At 36.4% G+C, this 27,617-nt stretch overlaps 1 protein-coding gene across 4 annotated transcripts; it reads left to right on the top strand.

Annotated features, from left to right (window-relative positions):
- The first annotated feature begins 817 nt into the window (after positions 1-817).
- On the top strand, positions 818-27,617 carry LOC107752431 (epidermal growth factor receptor substrate 15-like). 4 transcript variants are annotated; one of them, XM_016568394.1, is made up of 25 exons: positions 818-875; positions 3,654-3,695; positions 4,823-4,912; positions 5,153-5,200; positions 5,290-5,385; positions 5,568-5,630; positions 5,778-5,903; positions 6,138-6,197; positions 6,993-7,193; positions 7,338-7,483; positions 7,645-7,798; positions 8,530-8,615; positions 12,965-13,037; positions 16,703-16,864; positions 17,278-17,475; positions 18,165-18,548; positions 18,657-18,737; positions 18,970-19,072; positions 19,254-19,298; positions 19,394-19,713; positions 20,011-20,083; positions 21,744-21,814; positions 21,938-22,067; positions 24,103-24,287; positions 26,677-27,617. In XM_016568394.1, exons 1-25 carry the CDS (start codon positions 849-851, stop codon positions 26,815-26,817), a joined length of 3,105 nt encoding a protein of 1,034 aa, XP_016423880.1. In that variant the 5' UTR covers positions 818-848; the 3' UTR covers positions 26,818-27,617. The 4 variants fall into 4 exon arrangements, with proteins under 4 accessions (XP_016423880.1, XP_016423878.1, XP_016423882.1 ...); XM_016568392.1 differs by having other exon boundaries at positions 21,935-22,067; XM_016568396.1 differs by lacking the exons at positions 24,103-24,287; positions 26,677-27,617 and adding an exon at positions 22,182-22,701.

Raw genomic sequence — 27,617 nt, 5'->3', positions numbered from 1 at the left:
CAATAATAAAACTACAAAAAGAGTAATATACTCAAGTGTCTTGACTAGTTTTTGAACACATAAACTAAAAAAATATTGTAAATTAATTACTAAAAAAATGATAAATAGATAATAAATAAATAATCCTATGAATATAATAAATGCATACACTTAATTTCACAGCAAACATGCACTTTTTGACTTTGTAGAATATTGCTTTTAGGTTATGAGTAAAATATGTGTGGTTAAAATTACATGGTGTGTGTGTGTTTTTTTTTTGTAGTAAATAAGCTGTTTTGTCAAGTGTAGGCGGACTAGGAGTGACACTTAAAATTATGACACAAGTTATCAATTTATTAATGTAAACAAACATGAAAATAGACCACTTTGTAAATAGACAACTACATTTTTAATTTATGTTTTAAATAAAATAATCAATATTTTTTAAATGAAAAATAAAGGGACAAATTTAAACAAAACTGTTTAATTCATCTATTAAAGATACAGCAGCTTTAGAATTTCAACAAAATGTGAAAATGAACCCCACACAATTTTTTCACACACAAAAAAATCTATAGTCTAAGAAAAGGAGAAATTCTATTTTTCTGGGTTTTAGTACTACAAACTGAACAATTCACGGAGTCCTCATCCACTGATTATTCCCGCGCCAGGTTTTGTATATCCTTCTGATCTACCGAGAACTCCAGAAGTGACATCGCATGTTACCGCCTACAGATCCACTGAATAATCCAGCGCCGGGTTTTATTCATCCTCAATCCACAGAGTAATCCAGTACCAGGTTTTGTAGCATCCCTATATTGCCCATTGCCTATCGCAACGCAGGATGAACTAGTGGGAACAGAAACACTATGGCTGCCAGTCTCTCCCTGACTCAGGTAACCTCCCTTTCTACACAAATATAGCGCTCTCCACACCACTTTCCAGCTCGTTTTATACGTTTATCAGATCCGTTAAACTTTATTTTAGCCGTTTAGCGTGGAAAATGATCACACCCTGCTATCTGATCGCAGCTGTTTAAAGCTGTTTTCAGCCATTTGCTTGGGCAGAGAAAAAGTTTCAGTATGATCTTTTAGGGACTTGCGTAAGGGCGTAGCTTAGTGTGTCAGTGTTGAACTAAGCTGTTTAGAGTTTACTTATTTTTTCAGCTTTTGCATGTCATGAGATCATCCAAAGTTACTGTACTTTTTTTTTTTTTTTAGATCAGCTTGTATTTTAACATGTCTCGGCTATGAACGTGCGAAAGTGCTTGTGAAATGTGTCTTTGCCTATATAAAAACTTAACAGAGGAGCAATGACGAACACTTCTTCAATTTATGTCACAATAACTCAGGTTATAATATTAAAAACGTATTTCACTTATATCTGACATTGGTGTTGGGATTACTGGTGTGTTTTAGTGCATTAAACCATGCTCGGTGTTTTTAGAGGCATTGAAAAGCAGCAGGAAGTTTTGCTTCACTGCTAGCTTACTTTTTCTTTCATCATGTATTAATAATAAATAGGAACTAGTCGATGTTTTATGCAAATATGGCATGTACTATCCTGTTGGAGTCATTGTGTGTATTTTTCACTTTTGTGGACTTCGTTATTCTATCCATAGCAACTTTTTGTCTCTTATCTAGAGTCTGTAAACTAATTAGCCAGCTAGCTAAAGCATTTGACACTCGCTAGCTGGCTAAACAGATCATTAACCTTAAAAAAAAAAAAAAAGGTTATAGTCGCGTAAAATCAGTCTTAATAACATCGTAAAGAGTCAGAAATCTCAAACCAGATAAGTATGAACTTATTTCCGGTTTGGTCTTTGTGTATAATGAAATATTAATGAAATAGCTTCACTGACACTCATACAGCTGTTCTTCTGTGTAAGAAAGGTCTCTGGCAGCATATGCATTACATGCATAGAGTCACTTATAGCTGTTTTAATAGTCTAGAGGGATCCATGCATTGATTAGATTGATGGTCTAAAATGTTCCTCATTTTAGTTGTTTTTTTTATTGCTTTAAGAATAACACTTCTCTAATGGCAAGGATAGTTGTAGTGTTGACCACATTGCAGCTGATGGAGTGCTCAGTTTTAGAAGCAAGGCACACATGCATGAAATATGCATTGCAGCATTACCTCATCAAGAAGACTTTAGACGGAGCAAGAGACATGTCTGATATGTCTTCCGTCTCTTCTGCTTTCTATGATTCCAAGATCATAGGGTTTTTTAGGCATATTGTGGGGAGGCAAAAGACAACCATGAAATGATCCAGTGAGTCACCATGATCATATTCAAAATGTTGGTTTTTAGAATGTTAGTTTTTTAAATTCATATTTTATATATTTCAATTTTTTAAAACAATTTTATAAAAAAAAATCCATTAATCATTTAATGTTTCATATTTTCCTATTTGTAGCTTTAATTTCACCACATTATTTCTGCATTTGTTTAAATGAAATACTTTTTGTAATATTTTTATTCAGCTTCTGTGTTGACTTTGTAGTGTAAAGACAGCATGACAGAAAGACAGATTAGGATGCCAAGATAATTTTGTAGATTTAGTTGATGGTATTTTTTGTTGTATGTTTAATCATGGTTTACTAAGCATTTGCTTTGTAGGACCGTGGTAATTGTAAGTTGAACATGCCAGAATAAGTTTCAGGAAATGAGCTGGAATCAGAAAAGCCTGAAAGGCCAAAGTGGTTGGAGTTGTTTTTTTTTTGTTTTGTTTTGTTTTGTTTTTTTAAAGAAGCACAACAAAAACTCCTACTTCTTTCTCAGCAGGGCAAGGAAATGTTTGGTGGCACTTCACTGAATATTGTGTGCCAGCATCACATTAGCATGCACCAGTAACCACCTGATGGGAGACCGACAGAGCTGTTGAACTACAATAAAAAAAAACAGTTGGGATCTGGCAGAGCTTAATCTAACATGGCCAGAAAAGCAATTTTATGCTTATGCATCATGGTGATATGTAAGATCATATGAGCTCCTAATAGCTTTTGATTGGCAGAGGGGTTGACGATTACTAAAAAGAAACAATAATGTACAGTATATGGAAAATAATGTTTTTTTTAACCTTAAACCGCATAAACACATTTCATTACACCAAATACACAAAATAATGTTCTTTTTAGCAGCATCATATGACCCCTTTAACAATCATGATTTGGTCTCCGTAATGCATCTGATTTCACTTGATCCGTCCATATGTTATAAATTCGCCTTTTGGCCGTGACTAAACCCGATGTCGATGGTTTGGCTTGCAGTCAGCTGCGCAAATGTGCGTTACTCCCCCCGGCTTTTGTGAATCACAACTCAACAAAAGCTCAGTGTTTTTATTGTGCAGAGAATGGCAGGCGACTTAAGAAAGCCTCCGTTTATGTGTGAATGGGTGTATAATCAACATCTTTGAATACAGAAAGGTGTGTGAGTGCTTGAAGTCATTCTGAGATCATTTATAAATGTTCACCTGGTTGCCAGATGGCTTTAACATTTCCTTTTCAGAGGTCTGAATGCATCAGTGCTGCCAAGGAAGTCAACAGTTTAGAAGAATGTGCTGTTTAATTGGCTTATTTATGTCCTGGTTTTATCAGTTTGACGTGTTTTCGAGAGATTGAACAATGTCTTCGGAATCATTTTAATCAAGTTTTGTGTTATTTGGTTGCAGCTTTCGAGTGGGAATCCTGCCTATGAGAAATACTATCGACAGGTAAGCATTTAATCAGCTTTTTCTGTGTTATGTTTCACTTTGGCCTTATAGAGCACTTGGCGGAAGAAGAGAAATATAAACCTCACCGCACAGTCAGTTTGAGCTAAAAGCTTCTGCCTCCCGTAAGTGTCTTTCTCTCAGTAAGAGGATGCCGTTATGAATTAGTGATGACACTTGCAAACCGAACAGGACACATGGTGAGTGAAGCAGCTTGTTTGAACATTTAAACATCTTGCTGCTGGTTTCTCATTCGAGTGAATCTCTCCACATAAGCATTTGTGCATTGCATTGGTCCTTATTCATTTTTCGGATTGTTTTTGGATATTCATTTCTTCTATATACTGTGCAGTAGGCCTCAAGGGCTCTTAAAGTGTCTTAAACACACTTCGCTTTTAATTATTCTTGTTAGATGTGATTTGCATACTTGATTGATAATTCATTTATAGTATTACGTAATATGAATGTGAATTATGACTTTATTTGTCACACACCCTGTTACTAAAAGCGCCATTGTGTGTCATCCTATAGTTATGAAGCAAAAAACCTGTTGTCACTTTTGACACATTTTGACAGTAATATTTATTAGCTATTTAAAGAAATTATTTTATTAAGCAAGGGTGGGCTAAACTGATCAAAAGTGACAGTAAAAATTTGTATAATGTTACATAAGATTTCGATTTAAAATAATAAATGCTGTTCTTTTGAACTTTCTAGTCATCGAAGAATTATAAAAAACAAGGTTCAACAAAAATATTAGTATCACAACTGTTTTTAGCATTGATAATAATAAGAAATTATTCCTGATCACCAAATCAACATATTAAAATTATATCCGTAAGATAATGTGACAGACACTAAAGACTGGAGTAATGGCTGCTGAAAATTCGACTTTGCATCACAGGAATAAATTACATTTTAGAATATATTCAAATAGAAAACAGTTATTTTAAATTCTAATAATATTTCATAAAATTACAGTTTTACTGTATTTTTGATCAAATAAATGCAGCCTTGTTGTGCATGAGAGAAATATATAAAAAAAAACTCCATTCAGAAATGTAAAAAAAAAAACTCCCCGACCCCAAACATGAAATAATTTTTATGCTGTATGCTTTATTCCACTACAGGTAGATCCGTCCGGCAGTGGGCAAGTAGGAGCTGCTGATGCGGCCTTATTTTTAAAGAGATCTGGCCTTACAGACCTGATCCTTGGCAAGGTAACATCAGTTAGCGTGCCTTCAATATAGCTGTGTGGGAAATGCAAATCAGTGAATTGATTGACGAGTGCTGGAAACATCAAGATGACTTAAATAGAAAAGGATAGATGGTGTAGTTTACTTACCTTCTTTATATTGCCGTATTGATTGTCTGCAGTTTGTTGTGTTACTGTGTTGCATGTTAATTGGTGAAAACATTTTTGTTTATGCTTCTATCTAATTTTCTTATTTGTTCCACAGATATGGGACTTAGCAGATTCAGATTGCAAAGGCTCGCTAAACAAGCAGGTATTTGTGAAAAGCATTAATATTAAGGTAAATAAAAATTGTTTGAGCAATACGTTCTCAACTATATTTGTCTGTTTGTCGCTTCTCAGCAATTTTTTGTCGCCCTCCGTTTGGTGGCGTGTGCTCAGAATGGACTTGAAGTGTCTCTTAAGAGCTTAAATACTGCTGTCCCTCCCCCAAAGTTTGTAAGTCAGACCTTAACTTCCTCTTCCTCTTCACCAGATCAGGAAAATGGCATCACGCTTCCGTCACAATATAATTACCAGTGACTTAAAAGCTGCTGAGTTGGTGATTTTATTTGCTTACGTTGTGGAAACGGCTTTATGTCTCTTGTGAGTTAATGACTGTTCCTCTGTATCCTGTCTAGAATGACACTAGCAGTCCTCTTCAGTTTGGCCCCGTGCCCACGGACTGCCCATGGGTTGTCAAGGTCAGATATCACAAACAGATTTTTGGAATCAAGTTGCTAAATACATGTTGTCATTAGAATTAGTAATAAATTAGGTTGATCTTCAGTTCAATGCACCAGTTGCTTAACTGCTCATTTATGAATGTTTGTGTTTTGCGTGTCATATAGGCGGAGGAGAAGCTGAAATTCGATGCCATCTTCGAAAGCCTCTCCCCTGTGGGTGGCATGCTCACGGGCGATAAGGTCAAACCAGTGCTCCTCAATTCTAAACTCCCTGTGGACGTTCTTGGCAGGGTAAGACGAGGCAGGTTTATAATGATAGTGCAATGCAGGGTGTGGAGACACAACTTTTACCTTCTCTTTTATATAAAGATGCATTTTTAGGCTTAATCACCAGGATGCGCTCTTGAGCCATATTTTGAAAGTATTGAGGACTTTTATAAGGCAAAAACCTAAAGTTTGGCTAAATTGTCCATCCCACTTAAAACTGTATTAAAATCTAGCTACAAGTAATTAATTCTGTTCTAGGTTTGGGAGCTCAGTGACATTGACAGAGATGGCATGCTGGACAAAGATGAGTTTGCTGTGGTGAGTTCTGTGACGTCAAACATAATTTATTGTTTAGATTTAAAGCAGTGTTTTAGTATGATTTAAATACTATTATAATAATATTCATATTTTAAATGTGCTGTTATTTTTATATTTTAATTTTTAAATGTAATTTTATTTGAAATAAAAATTTTATGTGAAATATATAAAAAATATTTTTTTTATTTTTTTTTATTTCTGTTTAGCCTTAAATTGTTTTTATTTCAGTGTTGTTTTAGTAATTGTAGTACTTTAACTGAGAACTTTTATAGTTTGGTTAGCTGCCACGGCAACATTTTTTATTTTCCTTTGTTTTTATATTTTATATAAATTATAATATTTATATTTTATTTTGTTTCTGCTTTTTTCAGTTAAAATGTCTAATTCAGTTAAAACAATCTTTAATAGTAACAACAATAATAACTCTGGTATAAAGCCAATCTAAATAAGTCTAAGCTGCAACTATCCCTGTTGTGGCTGTTCCCATGTTTGGTTCTGCCATCATAAAGGAAAACATGACTTTGTTTTATCAGTTATGTCTAAATGTTTTTTTTTTTGTATTTGTATATTTATATTTCATCTTGCCTTCACCCTGTTTTTTTTTTTGTACATAGTGCAGGCTTTCATGAAAATGCCATGAATTCAGATATTTGATGCAATAAATCTTGTTTCCTGTTTGTGAAAAACTCTCTTTTACACTATCTGATTCTATACTTGCAGACTTGTATTATAACCTAAGAAGCTAGTTTATCCAGTGTTTGTAATTAATATGTTCTGTGTGTTTGTGTGTTTTAGGCCATGCATTTGGTATACAGAGCCCTGGAGTCCGAGCCAGTTCCCATGTCTCTGCCTGCCACTCTGATTCCACCATCAAAACGGAAAAAAATAGCCACGCCTCCTGTGATGCCCCTCCTACCATCACCAGCCCAGCATAAAGAGAGAGGCTCCGCCCACTCTGGATCTAAAACACTGCCAGCAAAACCTACACCACCACAGGTGACATTCTGACTGGGTTCGCTTGGCTTTATACCACCAACTTACTGTTGATTTAGTTGTTATGAATGATACTTGCTGCAAGTGTATTTTGAAAATGTCCTAGAGCTTCATTAACAAACCATATGTGTGTTTGTATGCGTGCAGTGGGTGGTATCTCCAGCAGAGAAAGCCAAATACGATGACTTATTCACCAAGACAGACAGTGACATGGATGGCTTGGTATCTGGTGCTGAGGTCCGAGATATATTTCTAAAGACTGGTTTGCCATCTGCCACTTTGGCCCGCATTTGGTGAGATGCCATTGCTTGGATTTAAATTTCTGTTATTGGTTTAATTTTCCATAAATTCTCATGCAGAAGGTCTCACTGATTAGACCTTATCTTGTAAACACTAAAACTGTATGGGTTTGTATTGTAAGGTTAGCTTACTTTTTTTGTGCCTGTTTCTGTAGGGAGCTTTGTGATATAGGAGACATCGGGAAGCTGAGCCGAGATCAGTTTGCATTAGCTCTATATCTAATCAATCAGAAGCTGTCAAAGGGAGTAGACCCACCCCAGACACTCTCTCCGGAAATGATCCCTCCTCCTGATAGACTGGCACGACAGGTATACTGCTTGTTGAACCATAGGTGTAGATCTTTGTTGTTGTTTTGAGTGTGAATAAATGGAAGATTATAGGATTTTGTTGTTGTTCTTTCTTACCAATCCCTGAATCCTTTGAAATTTGATCTTTTTTTTTAACTGGCTGCTGTCTTTCTTTTGTAAGTCTGTTTTTTTTAATATGCTACAGTGCAAAGGTTTGGGGTCAGTAAGATTTTTTTTTTCTCTCACAAGTTTCTTATGATCACCAAGGCTGCATTTATTTATTAAAAAAAAAAAAAACGTAAAAAATATTAATATTATGAAATATTTTTCACATTTAAAATAATCGTTTTCTATTTTAAAATATATTTTACAATGCATTTATTCCTGTGATTTCAAAGCTGAATTATCAGCCACTATCCAGTCTTCAGTGTCACATGATCTTTCAGTAATCATACTAATATGCTGATTTGGTGCTGTAAAAACAATGTTGAAAACAGTTGTGCATTTGCGGAACCTTGATCCATTTTTTTTCAGCGTTTTATTTAAAATATAAATCTTCTGTAACATTATAAATGTCTTTACTATCACTTTTAATCAGTTTAATGCATCCTTCTTGCTGAGTAAAAGTATACAAGTACTTTAAAAAAAAAAATTTGACCACAAACTTGAATGGTAGGGCATGTTAGATTAATGTTTTTAAATATAAATTATGTGTGACTGATTTCCATTTCATTTCTTTTTTGTTCTAACAGAGCAATGCTGCCACATTACAGGCTGCCGATTTCTCTGCAATTAAAGAGCTGGACTCGCTCACTAATGAAATCATGGACCTACAGAAGTGAGTTACCGATCTTACTTTCCTCTCCCCACATATTCACAAGATAGCTAGTGTAAAATCTCAGTCCTGAACTTAATACATGTCTTGTAGACCCATGGATATTTATACATGAAGTAAGTAATTATGGGCAATCGCTGCATTGATGTTCTGTCTGTCTACAAGTCTTTATTATTCATAATACCGGTATATTTAGCATACAGTACTATCCATTTCTCTTTTTTTATTAAACCATCTGGCCATCTGTTTTAATTTAGTGTGTATTTGTATTTTCCACACAATGCCCTCACACAGGTGCACAGAAGATTATGAAACCACAAAAACAGAAGTATGGGTCTGACCATAATCTCAGTGTGTCAGTGCACCCAAATCTGTCCTCAGGTCATGATAGATGCACTTGAACTGATGAATGTTTTCTTTAATGAGTATCTCATGACTTAATGTTCTTCGCTCTGTCATCATAACTTGCAAGGTCATCTCAAGCTGAATTAGACAGTATTTAGACAAATTAGACTTATTTTAAAGCCATAGTTCATCCAAAAAAGAAACTTGTGTCACAATTGTGTCATCCTCATGTTGTTCCAAACCTATATGGATTTCTTGGAAAACAAAAAGTGAGTTGTTGAAGAATATCCTAGCTGCTTTTTTCAATATAATTTCAGTGAATGTAGACTGGTGCTGTCAAGCTCTAAAAATGACAAAAAAGCACCATAAAAATGGTTCAAACCAGTGTTATTTTATATAGTATTTATAATTCTTTTTTTAATTGGCTTTTAGCTTTATATTTTGGGTTTTAATTTTAGAATAAGTTTTCATAATTTTTTATTAGTGTTTTTTTTAGCTTCAATTTATTTTTATTTCAGTTTTAGTCGTTTTAATTTCAGTTAGTTGCTGAGGAAGCATTTCTAATTTTATTTATTTCTTCATTTTAAGTTTTCCATCAAATATATATTTTATTTTAGCTTTATTTTAATTAATTAAAAAGTTTTTATTATAATTTTATAGTTAACAACAACTAGTCTATTATGCAATGTTCCAAGTCTTTTGGAGCCATATGGCACTGATTGTGTCAGGAACTGGCAGTAATTTAAATCATTATTCACGGACCAATCCATCTCTGAACTGATTCAGTTGATTCATGTGTAAGAGTGAATCGTTCACAAATCATACAACAAATTTTGGTCTATTCCTCACACAGTCTTTATTGTTTGGCTCCAGAAAGCTTAGAAAATAGAACAGGAGTAATATAAACAACTTTTTTATTTTTTTTTTACAAATAAATCATGTTTTGTAGTTCTTAGAATTACATCACATGGGTTTGGAAGGACATGAGGGTGAGTAAATCATTCTTGGTTGAACTAATCATTCGTAATTAAATATTTGTAAGACAGATGAGAATAGTAATAATACTGAATGCAACACATGTGTGGGTGGCATATACAAGCCCTTAAATCACTTCCTGTAAGCAATAATTCTCCAGAGAAGTTAACACTCCTTGTGATGGGAGTCACTACCCCACAGAGAGGTGGAGCTCTCATTTACACAAACACTGAAAGCGGAAGATGCCCCCACCTCTGGTTTTCCCTCAATCTCTGGTTTACAGAGTTTGAGCAAAAGCAGATACAGTCACCTGTCAGCTCCCAGCACACTCACTCTCACAGCAGTTCTAGCACTTCTCACTTCCTCCTTCATGGAAAGAGCGCAAGATAAAGAGAAAGTGAGAAGTAATGAGTCTGCCTGAAATGGAGAGAGCAGAAGAAGATGAGCAGAAAGGATAGGAAACAGAAAGATTGTGTACGATGGGCTGTTGTTTGTTGCTAAAATGATGCGTGCGGTTAGGGATTGCCTTAAATCTCCACGGCAACGGGCGACCTCAGGTGACAGGTAAGAACAAGCCACGCCCACTTTATAAAAAAAATAAAGAAAAGTAATTATAGGCTGTATAAACGACTTGCGCTGTGTTGTTTTTGTCTGATCCGGGCCGCTCAAGAGCTAGTTTCTAGGTGAATTTAGGACTGTTGGCAAACTCTCATTTTGCCCTGTATTATTTATATATCCCATTTTAGTCTTTCTGTTTTCTTGTTTTCTCCTTCTCTCTCTCTCTCCTGGGAGTCTCTGACTCAGTGTGTGCGATTGACTCTTGGTCAGATCCTTGTGAGTTTCTCTCTTGCTGGGAAGACTGTAGCGTGAACTCACTGTGTCAGAATCTGAGAGGAAATGTTGAGTCAGAGCTTAATACAGTTCAGGCTAATCTAGGAAAGGTGCTCTGAATCTTTTTGAGGAAGATTTGTTATTCAACTGTTTTATAAGGGATTTGTCTTTCTATTCCTTCTCTAATCTTTCTGTTTTACTCTTGCTAGCTCGCTAACCTCATAACCTAAGAGAGATTCCACATAAAGAAACATTCCAGCATCATCATGAACCTATTTTATTCGTTATTTTCTAAAAATGTATTTTCACACTGTGACCTGTGACTAAGATAAATATGCTTTCACACTAGAGCACTTTAAGATGATGCTTGGTAATGAAATGGATTTAACATGCAAATGCGTATTGACAAAGTGTTTGGTTTCCCACATTATGCATGGATGGTGTGGCGTTGTAGTTAAAAACTGGGCTAGTAGCCAAAAGGTGAATGGTTTGAATGTTAAAAGAGTACCACCATAAAAAAAAATCAACATTGTACTCTGAATCCCCGGTTGATTCTCTATATAGCTTGTACTTTTGGTATAAAAGTCTAATTAGTAGTGGTGCCAGCATGTATTACTAGTACTTTAGCTTGTAGCTTAGGTTTTGTTGAAAAAAGATGTGCTATTACGTTGCAAAATTATAAGACTTTTTTTGCATGGTGAAAAATTTCCCATTTACTCTCTTGAGTTGGGCCATTTTTGGGCATCAGATTAGTACTAAGCAACCATTCAGAACACCCTAACAACCGCATAGCAACAGTCATTTTTTGGCTCTAGAATATCATAAAACACCCTATGAAGCGTGTAGCAGTACACTAGAATAGCGGTTTCTGAGGTGTATATGCATTACAGTACATATGATGGTAATAAGATTGTTTCTTGAGCACCATATCAGCTTATTATCTTCTCAAACCTTATAAACAGTAACTTAAACAACACTCGCATTCTATGTCAAAGCAGTAACTAAATCAGCATACTATCATCTAAAAACATTGCAAGAATTAGATGTTTTGTTTCCAGTCAAGACTTGGAGAAACTTGTTCATGCCTTTATCACCAGCAGGGTGGACTATTGTAATGGTCTCCTCACCGGCCTTCCCAAGAAGACCATTAGACAGCTGCAGCTCATCGAGAACGCTGCTGCCAGGATTCTGACTAGAACCAGAAAATCTGAGCATATCACACCAGTCCTCAGGTCCTTACACTGGCTTCCAGTTATATTTTGGATTGGTTTTAAAGTACTTTTACTTGTTTATAAATCACTCAATGGCCTAGGACCTAAATACATAGCAGATATGTTCACTGATTATAAACCTAACAGACCACTCAGATCATTAGGATCGAGTCAGTTAGAAATACCAAAAGTTCACACAAAACAAGGGGAGTCCGCTTTGTTATTATGCCGCCTGCAGTTGAAATCAGCTTCCAGAAGAGATCAGATGTGCTAAAAAATTCATTTTAAACCTCTTAAATCAATTTTTAAATCATTTTCAAAGTTTTAAATTCCTTGTTTTATTGTTGTGATTATTTTTTTAAATTATTTTTTCATTTCTTTTATGTAAAGCACTTTGAATTACCATTGTGTATGAAATGTGCTATATAAATAAACTTGCCTTGCCTATTAGAATGAATTCTAAATTATCATGTGACACTGAAGACTGGAGTAATGGCTGCTGAAAATTTAGCTTTGCCATCACAGGAATAAATGACAATTTAACATTATTAAATCGTATCAACTCTAGCTAGACTATTAATGTATTGGTCTATCATTAGCATTCAGAAAATGTATGTAGTTATAGATTTGTTTGCTAACCTGTATGACCTGAAGGTGAAGATGCAGACAGTGTGATGAGTGAAAACACCTCTAATGTATTCCAACCCCACATCCCCCATCTCTCTCTCTCTCTCTCTCTCTCTCTCTCTCTCTCTTTCTCCATGCTTCCCTCCTCCCGTTGTTCTTGACGTTCAGAAAACCATCTGCTCATGTGCAGCTCTGACACACTCACTCACAGACAGCCTCTCTTCTCTCCCACATACAAGCCTCAGCAGCAGATGCAGAGATGGTGCTGGAGGGAGATGCTGTCCATCCTGTTCCAGGCGGCTGGCTGTCTGTACCCGCCATCGCCACTGTGATTAAATACTCATGTCTGTGCTGGTCTTTCAGGGAGAAGAGCGTGGTGGAACAGGATATCAAAGAGAGGGAGGAAACTATACGACAGAGGAACAGTGAAGTCCAGGTATGAGTGATTTTAAAATTGAACGGAAATAAATTTGTTGTTTTTATTTTACTGGTGATCCTGACGGAGACATTCAGATGTGCATGCATAGATAGATGGCTTAACAATCCAGAATGTACTGAGAATTTTTATTGCATTTTATTTTGAATAATTTTTATATAAGTTTATATTGAATCATTTGTTATATTACTTGTCGAAAGGCAGCTATTATTTCTATATTTTTCTTTTGAATCTTTTATATATTAGTTGTTTAAAGGCAGCTAACAGCTAACAATTTCATACATCATAATGTCTAGAGTTTACTGACCACTTATTGGATCAATAATGGAGAACAGAAGCCAGGTGTTTTTCCAAAGGCTCCCTTCCTGTCTGTCTATTTTATCCTTCCTATCATCTGTCTATCCACTCTGCTCATCGTGGATCGGTTTTCTCCTCACTGCCTGCCAGCAGAGTTGAAAGAATTTCTATACTGTATCTGCACTGGCTTCCTGACTTATACATTTTTGTGTTGTTCATTTCCATCATGATCTGAGCTCCCTCCTTCCCTCTCACTCGCTCTCTCCCACTGTGTGATAATTTAATTTCCTGTGTGTGTGTAGCTGAAAATGAGCCGTTTTGTAGACTGGAAGATGCTCTAGACTGCTGAATTAGATGCCAGGTACAGATTCAGAGGTGTTCATGTTAGTCTTTTAATATGTGGTCATTTATTTAAAAACATGAAGCATGCCAACACTAGTCTTAAAATGTATTATTGACAGATGGATGCCTAATGAGCCAGAAAAACAATAGTGTGTGTTCGTGTAATCATACAGGAAGAGAAGCCTGATGTGTGTGTGTGTGTGTATGTGCATATGGATATTAGATGGCATACTGATAGCACAGCTGGTCCCGCTCTCTAGGGTTCTCCTTTCCTGTCATCAAACAAGGCCACTTATCATGCTGATTTGCTGTTTTCTTTTCCTTTTTGAATCTGAAAATGTGCCCATGACACTTGTGATCTCTTACCTGTATGAACAACATAATTAAAATGAGTCTCTCTCTTACTGCAGTCTTAATAGGGCAGTTCAGTTGATGTCCATTAAACCAAAAATGCCCTTATTGCTTATACTGTAAGTTGTCCTCTCTAAGAAAATAAGTACTGCTTAACGATCTCACCTGTGCAAAAGTGGGACATTAAGAGAATTAAAAATCAATATTGTAAGCTATCAGAGGCAAGGGCCTCTCACAAATTATGAATGTAATCAATATTTGTTTAGGCTCTTAATAGATTAGCCTTGAAAAAGCAGCTCCAGGCGCTGAATAATTAAATAAGAATGTGTGCTGAGTTTTAGTTTGAGCCTCTGCTGTGTTTAAACCCTGGGATGATGAATAGATTCTATTTCGGGGGCTGTCGGCTCCCAGCGCTGCTTCTGATTGGACGAGGAGACGCTTGTGCATTAGACGTGTGAAGGTTTCCATCTTCACCGTGAGCGGTTATTCAGTTCTGCTGCAGTAGACCTGTTATTTTTAGGACCCACTCAGTCACAGTCGCCCAGCGTTCTCACAGCACCGCAAGGTGAAAAGGAAATGACAGTGGAAATGATATGGTTGTCTTTTGTCATCATTGTAGGTCCTTTTCTTTTATTTCCTTTCGGTTCTGATTCTCTTCTTATATTTGACAAATTTATTTGTTTTTTCCTTTCTAACCTTTGCGTTTGTACTGTCAGATATTCTGTATTTTCACTGTAGTTCCTGTAGATTACTGTATACATTACAGAAGGTTCTGCCTCAGGTTTATCTGCCAACCATTACTGACCATGTGATCTGTTTTTGCACACAAAAATAGCATGATTCTCTGAACATCAGTTTCAATTTATTTTATCTACTCTTGTATGTTAAAAAGTGAATATACCCTTACCCATTTACTAATTTAGTTTTATCGAAGACTTCTCATTTAGTTAAATGTGTAAAATCTAATACTTACACTACCAATCAAAGGTTCAGGGCCAGTATTATTATTATTTTATTTCTTTAAGAAATTAATACTTTTGTTCACAAGGATGCATACAATTTGATAAAAAGTGGCGGTAAAAATAAGTGTTACAAAAGATTTCTATTTCAAATAATTGCTGTTTTATTCATCAAAGAATCCTAAATAATATGAATCACAATTTACATCAAAATATTAAGCAGCACAACTGTTGATAATAATAATAAGAAATGTTTCTTGAGCATCAAATCAACATATTAGAATGATTTCTGAAGCATCATGTGATACTGAAGACTGGAGTAATGACTGCTGAAAATTCAGCTTTGGCATCAAAGGAATAAATTACATTTTAAAATATATTAAAAAACATTTTTTACATTATTTTAAATTTGAAATAATATTTTACAATAGTAATATTTTACTGTATTTTTGAACAGTAGTGTATTTTTTTTTTCAGTTCACTTGAGTTTAATGAACTAAACCTGTTTAAGAATTGTGTTGTATTTATTTATTCATTTTTGTTTTGTATTCTCAGATATGTCAGCTATATTCTATTATTATTATTTTTGGTTACACTTTATTTTATAAGTTGTCCTTGTTATAGTGTAATTATATAATTATAAGTACTCAGTAAAATGTATTAATAACATACTATTAAGATTAGGGTTTGGTTTAGGTTAGTTTAATGTAATTATGTATAATTTACTGTTATAACTATAAGCATATGTAACTTGTAAAAAGGACACTAAAAAAATATATTGTTTGTAGTTGGGGGGGGCGGGGGTCTTTTATTGTGGTATAAACAATCTTAAATAAACCCACCCCTAAATAGCACAAAATCTGAACTAATTTGTTGGTTGCTTAACATGTTCAGACGTTCTCTTCCTGTTTAAGTGGGCAGCTCTTGGCCAGAATAATCTGCAGTGTGGACCAGACTTTATGGCCCTTTTCCAGATAGCACCCACGGGCCTCACAGTCCTCCTACGTGTCTACACTTTCCCTCATGGGCTTTTGGGTAATATTCAGCTCTGAAGTCTGCATTATTGTAGGTTCGGCATGGTGGCCGTGAAGACAAATCGCACAACGTCCAACGGGACATTCTGTGGTCTTGTTAATTTCATGGACACACGAAAGTGAAGGCCATGAAACCACAAGCCCACTTTAAGTGCGCCATTCTGAACGGCCATAATTGATGGTCAAAAGTCTGGCTACGTAAGGCTAACATTAGAGTTTTCATTGTTTATGCTTTCTGTTTCCAGCTTCTTTCTTTTCCTTTCAGATTTCACAAGGATCAGAATTGAATTTGTTCTTTGTATAATGTTCTTTTCACTTCTGTGAGGGAACAGCTGTTGAGAAGTGAAAGCTGCTGTGCTGTGTAAAAGCTAAGGTGTCTTTCCTTTGTTTGAGGATGAGCTGATTCTATCAGTGCACCCATTGTGTTACTTTTGAGCACATAATTGCAGTCTATCTGATTTCATTTCTGTTTACTTTGGCTTTGCTGACTGATGTGCCAATATAACTGGTTTGCACACTCTCTCAGTATATTCTTGACCCTAGTGCTTTTTATCTTCACTTTAAGAGCTGCATGAGCTCTCTGCACTGTTGTCAGTGTTGATGAAGTCCTGTTTATTATTAGACCGATAAAGATGTGTTGAAAGGTCTCTCAACACAAACTCGCTCTCTTTTTCTCTGTCAGGACCTGCAGGAGGAGGTTCAGAAGGGCTCGGAGGAGCTGAGCCGTCTGCAGGCGGATCGACAGGAGGTGCAGGAGAAGCTGGAGAGGCTGGACGAGCAGAAACGCTCTCTAGAGGAGCAGCTCAGACTCATACAGCAACAATGCGGACAGGAAAACCAACTGGTATGAGACAGACACGGAGAGAGAGAAATGAAGCCTGTGTATATTGTGGGTAATATCAACCCAAAAAGTATGCACTGATTTTAAAAATCCACTCAAAATATGACATGACTGGGCACCTTTGCATGCTATTTTGAATGAGTCTTGGACGTACTAGTCTTAATCTCACATGCTATTTTGCATGACGTTTTCATATTCACATTTGTATGTGACCAGAGAAAGAAAAGAGTGGAAGAGAAAGGGAGACACAGTTCAGCAGAATTCACACTATTTCCCTTACTCCATTTGAATGGATACAAATGCATTCTCACTACCGTTCCTTTAAAAGCCACAAGTATACTGATCTCAGATCTTCTATTGTACTTTCTGCACTTTTTCACCTGTCTCTGTGTGTGTGTGTGTGTATGTGTGTTTAGATCCAGTCATTGCAGGTGGAGCACTCAGAGCAGGAGCAGAGAATCGGTGACTATGAGGAGGAGTTGAGCAGAGCCCGAGAAGAACTGCTCCAACTGCAGGAGGAGACCCGTCAACTGGGAGAGAAAGTTCAGTCTGCCCGTGCTCAACTCTGCCCCCTTGAGGATGCTGTTAAAGAATCCCACACACAGATTGCTCAGGTTAGTGAGCTTTTTATGTTTTTTTTGTATCCTATCTGGATCAACTGTTCCTGAAGCCTTCTTTTTATTGATGAATATACACATTATACCATGCTTTTCTCCCCTTAGTAAAATAAAGCCATGTTTTACAGTGATTTTACCTGAGTTAAAGAAATGTTTCCTTTTTTTTTTTGCCAACAGTTCAATGAATAATAATTGTTCAGTAAATAATAAAAACGGATGATTATATTATTATTATTATTATTATTAGAGTAACCCAAAGAGGATAAAGTCTGAGATGAAGATGAGTTATAATTATTATTATCCATTCAATCAATCTATTCTCCAAACCACTTGTCATATAGGGTTAATAATAATATTAATAATATTTTGTGATAATAATCAATAATATTATATGGATTTTTGTATAACTTGGCATGTTAACAGAATTTTAACTGTGCAGTTTGTGTGTATATTTTCAGTGGGTTCAAATATTGCTTATCCAATCAGATTTTAGAATGGGAAATATCTGTTTTAAAAATATATGTTCCCTTTTCAGCTTTCTCTCTCTGAATATTTCCTGCTCTTTCCTTCTTGTTTGCAGCTTTTGTAAAGTTCTGGCTTTATGATCTTTAGTTCCATTCATGATTACAAACTACTTGATTTTTCTTGCTTGAAATATCTCACATACTATATGGGGTTTATCGTAGGAGCAGAAGCGTTTGGCCGAGCTTAAAACAGAGGAGAGAGAAGTGACTGCACGGCTTACATGGAAAATCCTGGAAGAGCCGGTGCTCGTCAACGGAACAGCGCACTCCTCTGAGCAGCCCGAGCAACTGCAGTGGCCTCAACCCACAGCACAGCTGCTGGAGAAACCCAAAGAGGACAAAGTCCAGGATGAAGAGGAGCAGTCGTCCGTGGATGAGCCACAGGAGCTCAGAGTCACAGAGGAGCAGCCCGGGTCTGAGGCAGAGGAGCCATCCACCAGCCCAGAGGAGCAAGAGCCTAAAGCTGACTTTTATAGCTCTGACCTTTACAACAGTGGGTTATCCACTGCCAGCCCCACTAATATGGCCTGGCCTCAGGGGAACACGGTCAGAAACCACTTCCTGTTATTGTACATAATTTATAATGTCACTCTTGCATTACATTTCAAATAGGTTCTCATGTGTGTCTGCCTTTTTATGCCACACTGTTTTCAGGAAAGCACAACACAAGCTAACCCAGAGCCAGAGGAAGAGAAGGAAAAGGCAGAGGAGCAGCCTGCCACCAGCACCCCAAAGGTTGATTATGACAAATCATAATTGTTGACCATTTCCAATATTTTGTAATTACAATTATTTTTTAATATTAATTGATATTAATTATTAATTTTTCTTTTATGTTAACATTTACATTTATTTTTGGAGTGGTGTGGTGGTCATATTGTCAGTACTGGTTAGAGCATGTTGTTTTAGGTATAATTTCATCATAATCATAAATAAGTTAATGCTAATGGATTTTGTGAATGTCTAGGCGGAAACTGTGGAACCAGAGAAGAAGGAAGCTGCCCAGCAAGTTACTAACCCGCCCAGTGGTCCTGGCCTTGACTTCTTCCATTCGGACCCTTTTACTGACAGTAAGATCTGCACACAAAGTAAAATCATCACATAAAAAAAGGTTTTATGAAGTTTAATCGTGCAGCCCTAGATTGTCTTTGTAATAAGTGTACTACAAGTTGCTGTGAATAAAAGCATCAGGTAATTGACTGACTGGCAAAGTAATGTGAAACCTTTTTTGCACCTTACCAATTTTTGCAGGTGATCCATTCACTGAAGACCCTTTCTCAAAAGTTGACATTGCAGGTAAGTATTAGCTTACTGTCTTACAATGTGTTTGCAAAATATCTATTTATAGCACAAATTCATTTTGGCTCTTAAAATGCTGTTTTGCTATTCAGATCCTTTCGGTAGGGACCCTTTTAAAGGCACAGACCCGTTTGCAGCAGACAACTTCTTCAAGCAGTCCTCAGCTGGTTTCCCCTCAGGAGATCCTTTTGGGTCCTCTGATCCATTCAGTGCCACCACAGGCCCAAAAGAGCCTGATCCATTCACAACCAGGACCAGTAATGCTGTCACTCCAGACCCGTTTGCTTCCGGTAGTGGTAACATCCAAGACACTGATCCATTCGGATCCAAAATAGATGCTCTGGGAGACTCTGATCCCTTCAGCTCGACTGGCACAGGACACGACCCATTTGGAGGATCAGATATTCCTGCAGTGAGTGCTGTAGAGCTAAACTCTCTTTGAAATCTCATTCAAATGTGTTCTGTTACTTTATAGCTTCTGTCATGCTTGATTTATGATAGTATTTGTAAGATTTAGTTTTATTTTTACAAAAGTGACAGCCTGTAAATTCTGCTGAATGCACTTTGAATCGCTTTTTATACCTAATTCTTGGTGGTACAAACTCTAAAGCAAGGTTTTGAATTGTCCCACATTATTAAGATTGCAGTTATACAGTGTTTTATTAGCATGACTTAAAATATTTGGCTGAATTCCTCCTTTTCCTTTCAGAGAGATGGACCAGCAGCAGCCAATGATCCTTTTGCCCCAGGAGGAACTACAGTAGCCACTAACTCAGACCCAGGTAGAGCAAGCATTACCAGGCCGGGTTAACAGTATTTGTTTCACGATTATAATCAGTGTTCATTTTGATGAACCAATATCGATTCTTAAACAGATAGTTTACCCAAAAATGAAAATTCTGTAATTATTTACTCACCCCCCTGCAGTTCCAAACCGGTAAGACCTTTGTTCATCTTCTGAACACAAATTAAGAAATCCGAGAGCTTTCTGACCCTCCATAGAGAGCAATGCAACTGAAATGTTCCCATACCCAGAAACGGTGCATTGTGATACTCTCGAACTGTTTTCTGTGTGCTCAAAAAGTATTCTCGTAGCTTCGAAAAATTACAGTTGAACCACTGATGTCACATGGACTATTTTATCGATGTCCTTACTACGTTTCTGAGTCTGGGAACATTTCAGTTACATTGCTCTCTGGAGGGTCAGAAAGCTCTCAGATTTCGTCAAAAATATCTTAATTTGTGTTCCGAAGATGAACGTCTTACGGGTTTTGAACGACATGAGGGTCAGTAATTAATGACAGAATTTTCATTTTTGGTTGAACTAACCCTTTAAATCCTAAGATCGATCCTTTAGTCTATACTGTTTTCTGTTGATACATGAACAAAACTTCAGTAAACATTATTTGTAGCTTGCGTGACATGATGACAGAATTTTCATTTTTGGTTGAACTAACCCTTTAAATCCTAAGATCGATATACTAGATATATAGATATATAGAGTCTATACTGTTTTCTGTTGATACATGAACAAAACTTCAGTAAACATTATTTGTAGCTTGCGTGACATGCAATAATCACAATAATCACAATAAACTTTGTGCTTTGTTACTATTGACATGAAACAAAGCTTAGTTTACAAATTCTCTCAATTTTATCACAGAATTCAAACAATAAATGCTGTTTTGATACTCCTTAATGTGGCATAACAGAACGCTGTAACTTTTTCCTGTTTACTGGTAGAGCATGAAACAAATGTGAACAGCAGTAGGTGTTGAAAGAAACAACAACTAACAGAAATGTCTCATCATTTAATCACTCAATCTGTTTCAACCACGGAAAAACGTCTATGAAATTGCTTTGAAACAATGACACGTAACATTACATTTACCTCAGGAAAGCTTCATAGCTCATTAGTCAACTAGAAAAAAAAAGCCCTGCAGAAAAGCATTTTGCTAAATATATGGACTAAATTAGATACTCATTTTATTTCATTATTTAATGAATGTTAATACATTAATAAATCTATCATGAAAACATGTTATTATGACAGCCACTATTTAAATGTTTGTTTCAACAACAAATTGGAGTAGAAACATAATTATATCATTAGAAATTTGATATAAAAACTGCCTTGTGTGCAATTTAAATGTTTCTATACAACTTGGTTTTTATTTGAATGTTGATTATTTTATCTAAAAAATAAATAGCCCTACATTACTGAACCCTTTTGTATTGAATTCCTTAAAATAAATGAATCTGCTGATTACAATTACAGTTCTCAGTTTTAATGTATTTATTTATTTGACATTTTTCACATCCTTACATTATTCTCCAGTTTGTAACTACCTACTTTGGGGTTGATGATGCTCATGAACTATCAAGAAGTATCCAAAATATCTGTTAAATATATTTCTGTTTGTGTATATTACTTTGTTTCAGATCCCTTTTCTGCAGTATTTGGCAATGAGACTTTTGGAGGAGGTTTTGCAGACTTTAGCAGTTTAGCAAAGGTAAGGATCTTTAACGCAAACAGAAGCCCAGTATTCCAACTCTGTTACCAGTCAGCTTACCCACATGATTTAAATCAAGCTGAAAATGGGTTACAGCTGTTGAACTTCTCCTTTACATTGCAGTCTAATGGCAGCGATCCATTCGACTCGAGTACAAACAAGAATTTATTTAAGGAGGACACTCAATCAGATGTTCCTCCAGCATTACCGCCCAAAACCGGAACACCCACCAGACCTCCACCTCCACCCCCAGGTAAGCTGGTGTTTTATCAGAATGAACCCGATATGATTTGATTGCCATTTTTTTTGTCCTTTAAGCTATTTTGTTGTACTTTGAGACATTTTGTGTCTGTGTATCTCCTTGAAGGTAAACGGTCCAACATCCACCGATCGGAGTCGTCTCAGAGGCGTGAGAGGCGTGGTCTGTTCAAGGCTCAGGGTTCTGGAGAGTTCTCTTCCCTTCCCGCTAAAGCAGACCCGTTAGACCCGTTCGCCCCTTCCTCACCCCACCAAGCCCCGCGCGACCCCAACCGATTCGCCAGCTTTGACAAAGTGAGCTCCTCCCCCTCTCCCCCTCCTGACCCCCAGTAGTGACATTTCACCTCATTCCAAGCAGCAGCCTTGACCTCTTGACCCCACACAGCCTTTTTCTTTTTGCATTTCTTTCCAGGAAAACTTGTCATCCAATATTCCGACAAACTCTACTTTATAATCCGTTTGTGAAAAGCCACAAAACATTGTCATTTTTTTAATGGAATGTTTATTTGTACATATAAATGAGCTTCTAATGAAATTATTTATCTATTCTAAATCCAGGCTTATGCTTCTACTAAAAAGTGTTAAACATGTTTCTGTTAAGCTAAGTTACAAAAAGAATGTATTTAAATCTACATATTTATAGATATATAGAGTCTATACTGTTTTCTGTTGATACATGAACAAAACTTCAGTAAACATTATTTGTAGCTTGCGTGACATGCAATAATCACAATAATCACAATAAACTTTGTGCTTTGTTACTATTGACATGAAACAAAGCTTAGTTTACAAATTCTCTCAATTTTATCACAGAATTCAAACAATAAATGCTGTTTTGATACTCCTTAATGTGGCATAACAGAACGCTGTAACTTTTTCCTGTTTACTGGTAGAGCATGAAACAAATGTGAACAGCAGTAGGTGTTGAAAGAAACAACAACTAACAGAAATGTCTCATCATTTAATCACTCAATCTGTTTCAACCACGGAAAAACGTCTATGAAATTGCTTTGAAACAATGACACGTAACATTACATTTACCTCAGGAAAGCTTCATAGCTCATTAGTCAACTAGAAAAAAAAAGCCCTGCAGAAAAGCATTTTGCTAAATATATGGACTAAATTAGATACTCATTTTATTTCATTATTTAATGAATGTTAATACATTAATAAATCTATCATGAAAACATGTTATTATGACAGCCACTATTTAAATGTTTGTTTCAACAACAAATTGGAGTAGAAACATAATTATATCATTAGAAATTTGATATAAAAACTGCCTTGTGTGCAATTTAAATGTTTCTATACAACTTGGTTTTTATTTGAATGTTGATTATTTTATCTAAAAAATAAATAGCCCTACATTACTGAACCCTTTTGTATTGAATTCCTTAAAATAAATGAATCTGCTGATTACAATTACAGTTCTCAGTTTTAATGTATTTATTTATTTGACATTTTTCACATCCTTACATTATTCTCCAGTTTGTAACTACCTACTTTGGGGTTGATGATGCTCATGAACTATCAAGAAGTATCCAAAATATCTGTTAAATATATTTCTGTTTGTGTATATTACTTTGTTTCAGATCCCTTTTCTGCAGTATTTGGCAATGAGACTTTTGGAGGAGGTTTTGCAGACTTTAGCAGTTTAGCAAAGGTAAGGATCTTTAACGCAAACAGAAGCCCAGTATTCCAACTCTGTTACCAGTCAGCATACCCACATGATTTAAATCAAGCTGAAAATGGGTTACAGCTGTTGAACTTCTCCTTTACATTGCAGTCTAATGGCAGCGATCCATTCGACTCGAGTACAAACAAGAATTTATTTAAGGAGGACACTCAATCAGATGTTCCTCCAGCATTACCGCCCAAAACCGGAACACCCACCAGACCTCCACCTCCACCCCCAGGTAAGCTGGTGTTTTATCAGAATGAACCCGATATGATTTGATTGCCATTTTTTTTGTCCTTTAAGCTATTTTGTTGTACTTTGAGACATTTTGTGTCTGTGTATCTCCTTGAAGGTAAACGGTCCAACATCCACCGATCGGAGTCGTCTGAGTCATTTCAGAGGCGTGGTCTGTTCAAGGCTCAGGGTTCTGGAGAGTTCTCTTCCCTTCCCGCTAAAGACTCGGTACCAGACCCGTTCGCCCCTTCCTCACCCCACCAAGCCCCGCGCGACCCCAACCGATTCGCCAGCTTTGACAAAGTGAGCTCCTCCCACTCTCCCCCTCCTGACCCCCAGTAGTGAACCCTGACATTTCACCTCCTCCTCAAAGCAGCAGCCTTGACCTCTTGACCCCTCACAGCCTTTTTCTTTTTGTTTTCCTGGAAAGAAATGCTTGTCATCCAATATTTCGACAACTCCACTTTATTATCTGTTTGTGAAAAGCCACAAAACATTGTCATTTTTTATGTAATGTTTTTTGTACATATAAATGAGCTTCTAATGAAATTATTTATCTATTCTAAATCCAGGCTTATGCTTCTACTAAAAAAGTGTTAAATTTTTTTCTGTTAAGCTAATTTACAAAAAGAATGTATTTAAATCTACATATTTATGACATCACAACATGCCTAACATCATACACAAGTTCTCACTGGCTGTGGAAGGAGAGATGGGGCTGCTTGCTATTGGCTGTTTTCAATTTACCCCTGTGGTCTTTTGGCATGTTCTCCACCATTGGTTGAGGCTTGATTCCATCTTGCACGTTCATTGGCCGTCGTACCTTGGTTGACTGATTTACCTTGCCTTACCTTTACACTGCACAAACTAATCACTGTGTCCACCTGTCTTATTGGGCTGCTCCTTCCCATTCACTTCCTGGTTCCACAATGTTTTTTTTTGTTTTTTTTAAGAAGAGATACAGTCTGTTTTGTTTTTATACATAAAATTTGCTTAATATATTCATCAGCTAGGGTGCTGACAGCACTTGCTGGCTCCTTTCTGTATTACCATTTTTTAAATTTAAAATTAAAGAGCTTGTCTTCTCCGATTTTCCCACTGTGAGCTTTCTTTATCAGATGATGCATCAAATAAATTAAGCTTCATCATGACAATTCTCTGATATTTTAAAATGACTTTTTGCTAATGAAGAGACCTCAGGAGAGGCATCTTGAGATTGTTTTTGTTGTCATGTCAAGTAGTCGTGGTCTGGTGTTCTGTGTGTTGAGATGCTTACCAGCTAACTGTTGAGATTACATCTCTCCATCCATGGTTGTCCACACCTTCACATCTGTGTGAAATGCCTGCATGTTCAGCATGATGGGCTATATGAGCAATCCAGGCCTTGACACAGGAGTACATCATAAACAGTAACGTCAAAAATGAAGTTTCATCGTTTTATTATTCATTAGTCATTATTTCTCATTTCTTTGTAACATTTCAAACCCAAAGTAGAACATTTTTAAGTAACTTCTAATTTTGTGAGCCACAGAGTTCTTTTCAACAACATGTGGGTGACTATATTTGCATTTTTTGAGTGATTTGATATGAAGTCTCATGTGTCAGCAGGCTTGTGAGCCAATGTTAGCTGAAAGGCTTTATGGATTGCATCATGGCACACATCTTGTATCTCTCATCGTCCTGTGTCAGTAGCTGTACCACATTATCACTTTTTTTTTTCTCTCCCTTATTGCTTCCACATTTGTCCCCTATTTGATGATGAAGAACTGCTTTGGTGATGTTGACATTGACCAAACAATACTTAAAGGATTAGATCTTCCAATAATACAAAATTAATGAAAAAGTAAAGATAGAAATAAATAAAATGTGTAATATTAAATACAATTTAAATTATATTCAATTAATTTAAAGGAATAGTTCACCCAGAAATGAAAAAAAAAAAAAAAGTGTAATATTGAAATGATTTATTATTTGAACCATAATAAATTAAACTATTCTTGAGCTATTCCTTTAAATAGATTAAATGAAATGTATCTCATTTATTTAGTTACATAAAACCGTAATCTTTAACGGACTGTTATGTATGTTGTAGGATAAAAAAAAAAAAGTTCACCCAAAAATGAAAATTAGCTAAATATTTACTCGCCATCAGGCCATCCAAGATGTAGAAGAGATTGTTCCTTCATCGGAACAGATTTGGAGAAATGTAGCATTATATCACTTGCTCACCAGTGGATCATCTGCAGTGAATGGGTGCCGTCAGAATGAGAGTCCAAACAGCTGATTAAAACATCACAATAATCCACCTGATTTCAGTCCATCAGTTAACATCTTGTGAAACGAAAAGTTGCTTGTTTGTTTGTTTGATATAATGGTCGATTTCTCCAAATATGTTCCAATTTAAGGAACAAACTCATCAACAACTTGGATGGCTTGAGGGTGAGTAAATTAAGCAAATTTTCATTTTCGAGTGATCTCAATTTTGCTAGTCCATAACTCAGTCTTTGAACGTTTAAAGTTGGTACTTTTAGAAAACATAATTTACACTAACTGTAATAGTTGCATGACCCCTCTTCATTTAGATGGTTAGATTAGACTAATAAAATATTTCTAATGAGAAATATTACTTCAAGCAGGTGCAATAACAGGGTATCTGATGGGGTTATGGTGTGTGTGTGTGTGTGTGGAGCAGTACCCCACAGAGGAGGACATGATAGAGTGGGTGAAGCGGGAGAGTGAGAGAGAAGAGAGGGAGCGCGTGGCTCGTCTGACCCAACAAGAGCAGGAGGATCTGGAGCTGGCGATAGCCCTCAGCAAATCCGAGTTGTCCTGACCCAAGCTTGATACAGTGCCACCACCACCCGAGCCACATTAATAAGGAGGAGGAGGAACAGAGGAAGAGCTGGAACCACCACAATTAGAAGAATCCTTCCACCTCCATCTCCAGTCACTTGATAATCATCTAGGATTCCAGCTTCTTCTGAATGTCCACTGAGTTCTCCCAGTGTCCGGTTGGCTGGATAATGTATGAAGGCCAAGTTAAGATGGAGTTAAAGGTAACATACTCATTGCAGCTTATGTGGCTTGAAACCTCTGGTGTGACTCCCTTTGTTTTTAAATAACCTCAAATCAAGAGAGCTCCACTGATCTAAAATTTTAAGATCTGATGTCCAGTTCAATATAATTGAACAAGTGTTTCTGAACAAATCTATACCCATCTATGAAGTTTATTTTAGAGTGATTATAATAAGGTTACCAGTGCAGTGAATGTATGTAGATCTGTGACATGGAGGCTTAAAGAAATCCACAACAAGTGTTCCAAGGTTCATTCTCTTCCTTTTATGGGCAATATTAACACATTTGTTCAAAGTTTACAAGCAGCCGAACTGGGCAGCTTCATTCGCTTTTCAAAGTTTCAGCAATAGTTCTCTGACACAAGAGGTTTTTATGTGTGGGAACGTATCCCACAAGCCATAAAACCTCATAACCGCAACCTGATCAATGAATTTCAGCTAGAATTGAAGCTGAGGTGCTGGTAACATTATCATCTTACATAAACCACTACTGCAACTGAATTTCTACCCTACTAAAAGAGAACATTGATGAAATTTAGAAAAGAACAACCACGCAACC

Source organism: Sinocyclocheilus rhinocerous, unplaced genomic scaffold, assembly GCF_001515625.1.
Source record: "Sinocyclocheilus rhinocerous isolate Xijiao unplaced genomic scaffold, SAMN03320098_v1.1 scaffold1583, whole genome shotgun sequence".
NCBI lineage: Eukaryota > Metazoa > Chordata > Actinopteri > Cypriniformes > Cyprinidae > Sinocyclocheilus > Sinocyclocheilus rhinocerous.
The sequence above is the reverse complement of the archived record's forward strand: the minus strand, read 5'-3'. Positions and strand labels throughout refer to the sequence as shown.

Bases quoted from the DNA above. Each gene is read 5' to 3' on its own strand.
- LOC107752431 (XM_016568392.1), top strand. From the start codon at position 849: ATGGCTGCCAGTCTCTCCCTGACTCAG. The intron at 4,913-5,152 runs GTAACATCAGTT...TTTGTTCCACAG, and splicing joins CAGACCTGATCCTTGGCAAG to ATATGGGACTTAGCAGATTC. The intron at 16,865-17,277 runs GTATGAGACAGA...ATGTGTGTTTAG, and splicing joins GCGGACAGGAAAACCAACTG to ATCCAGTCATTGCAGGTGGA.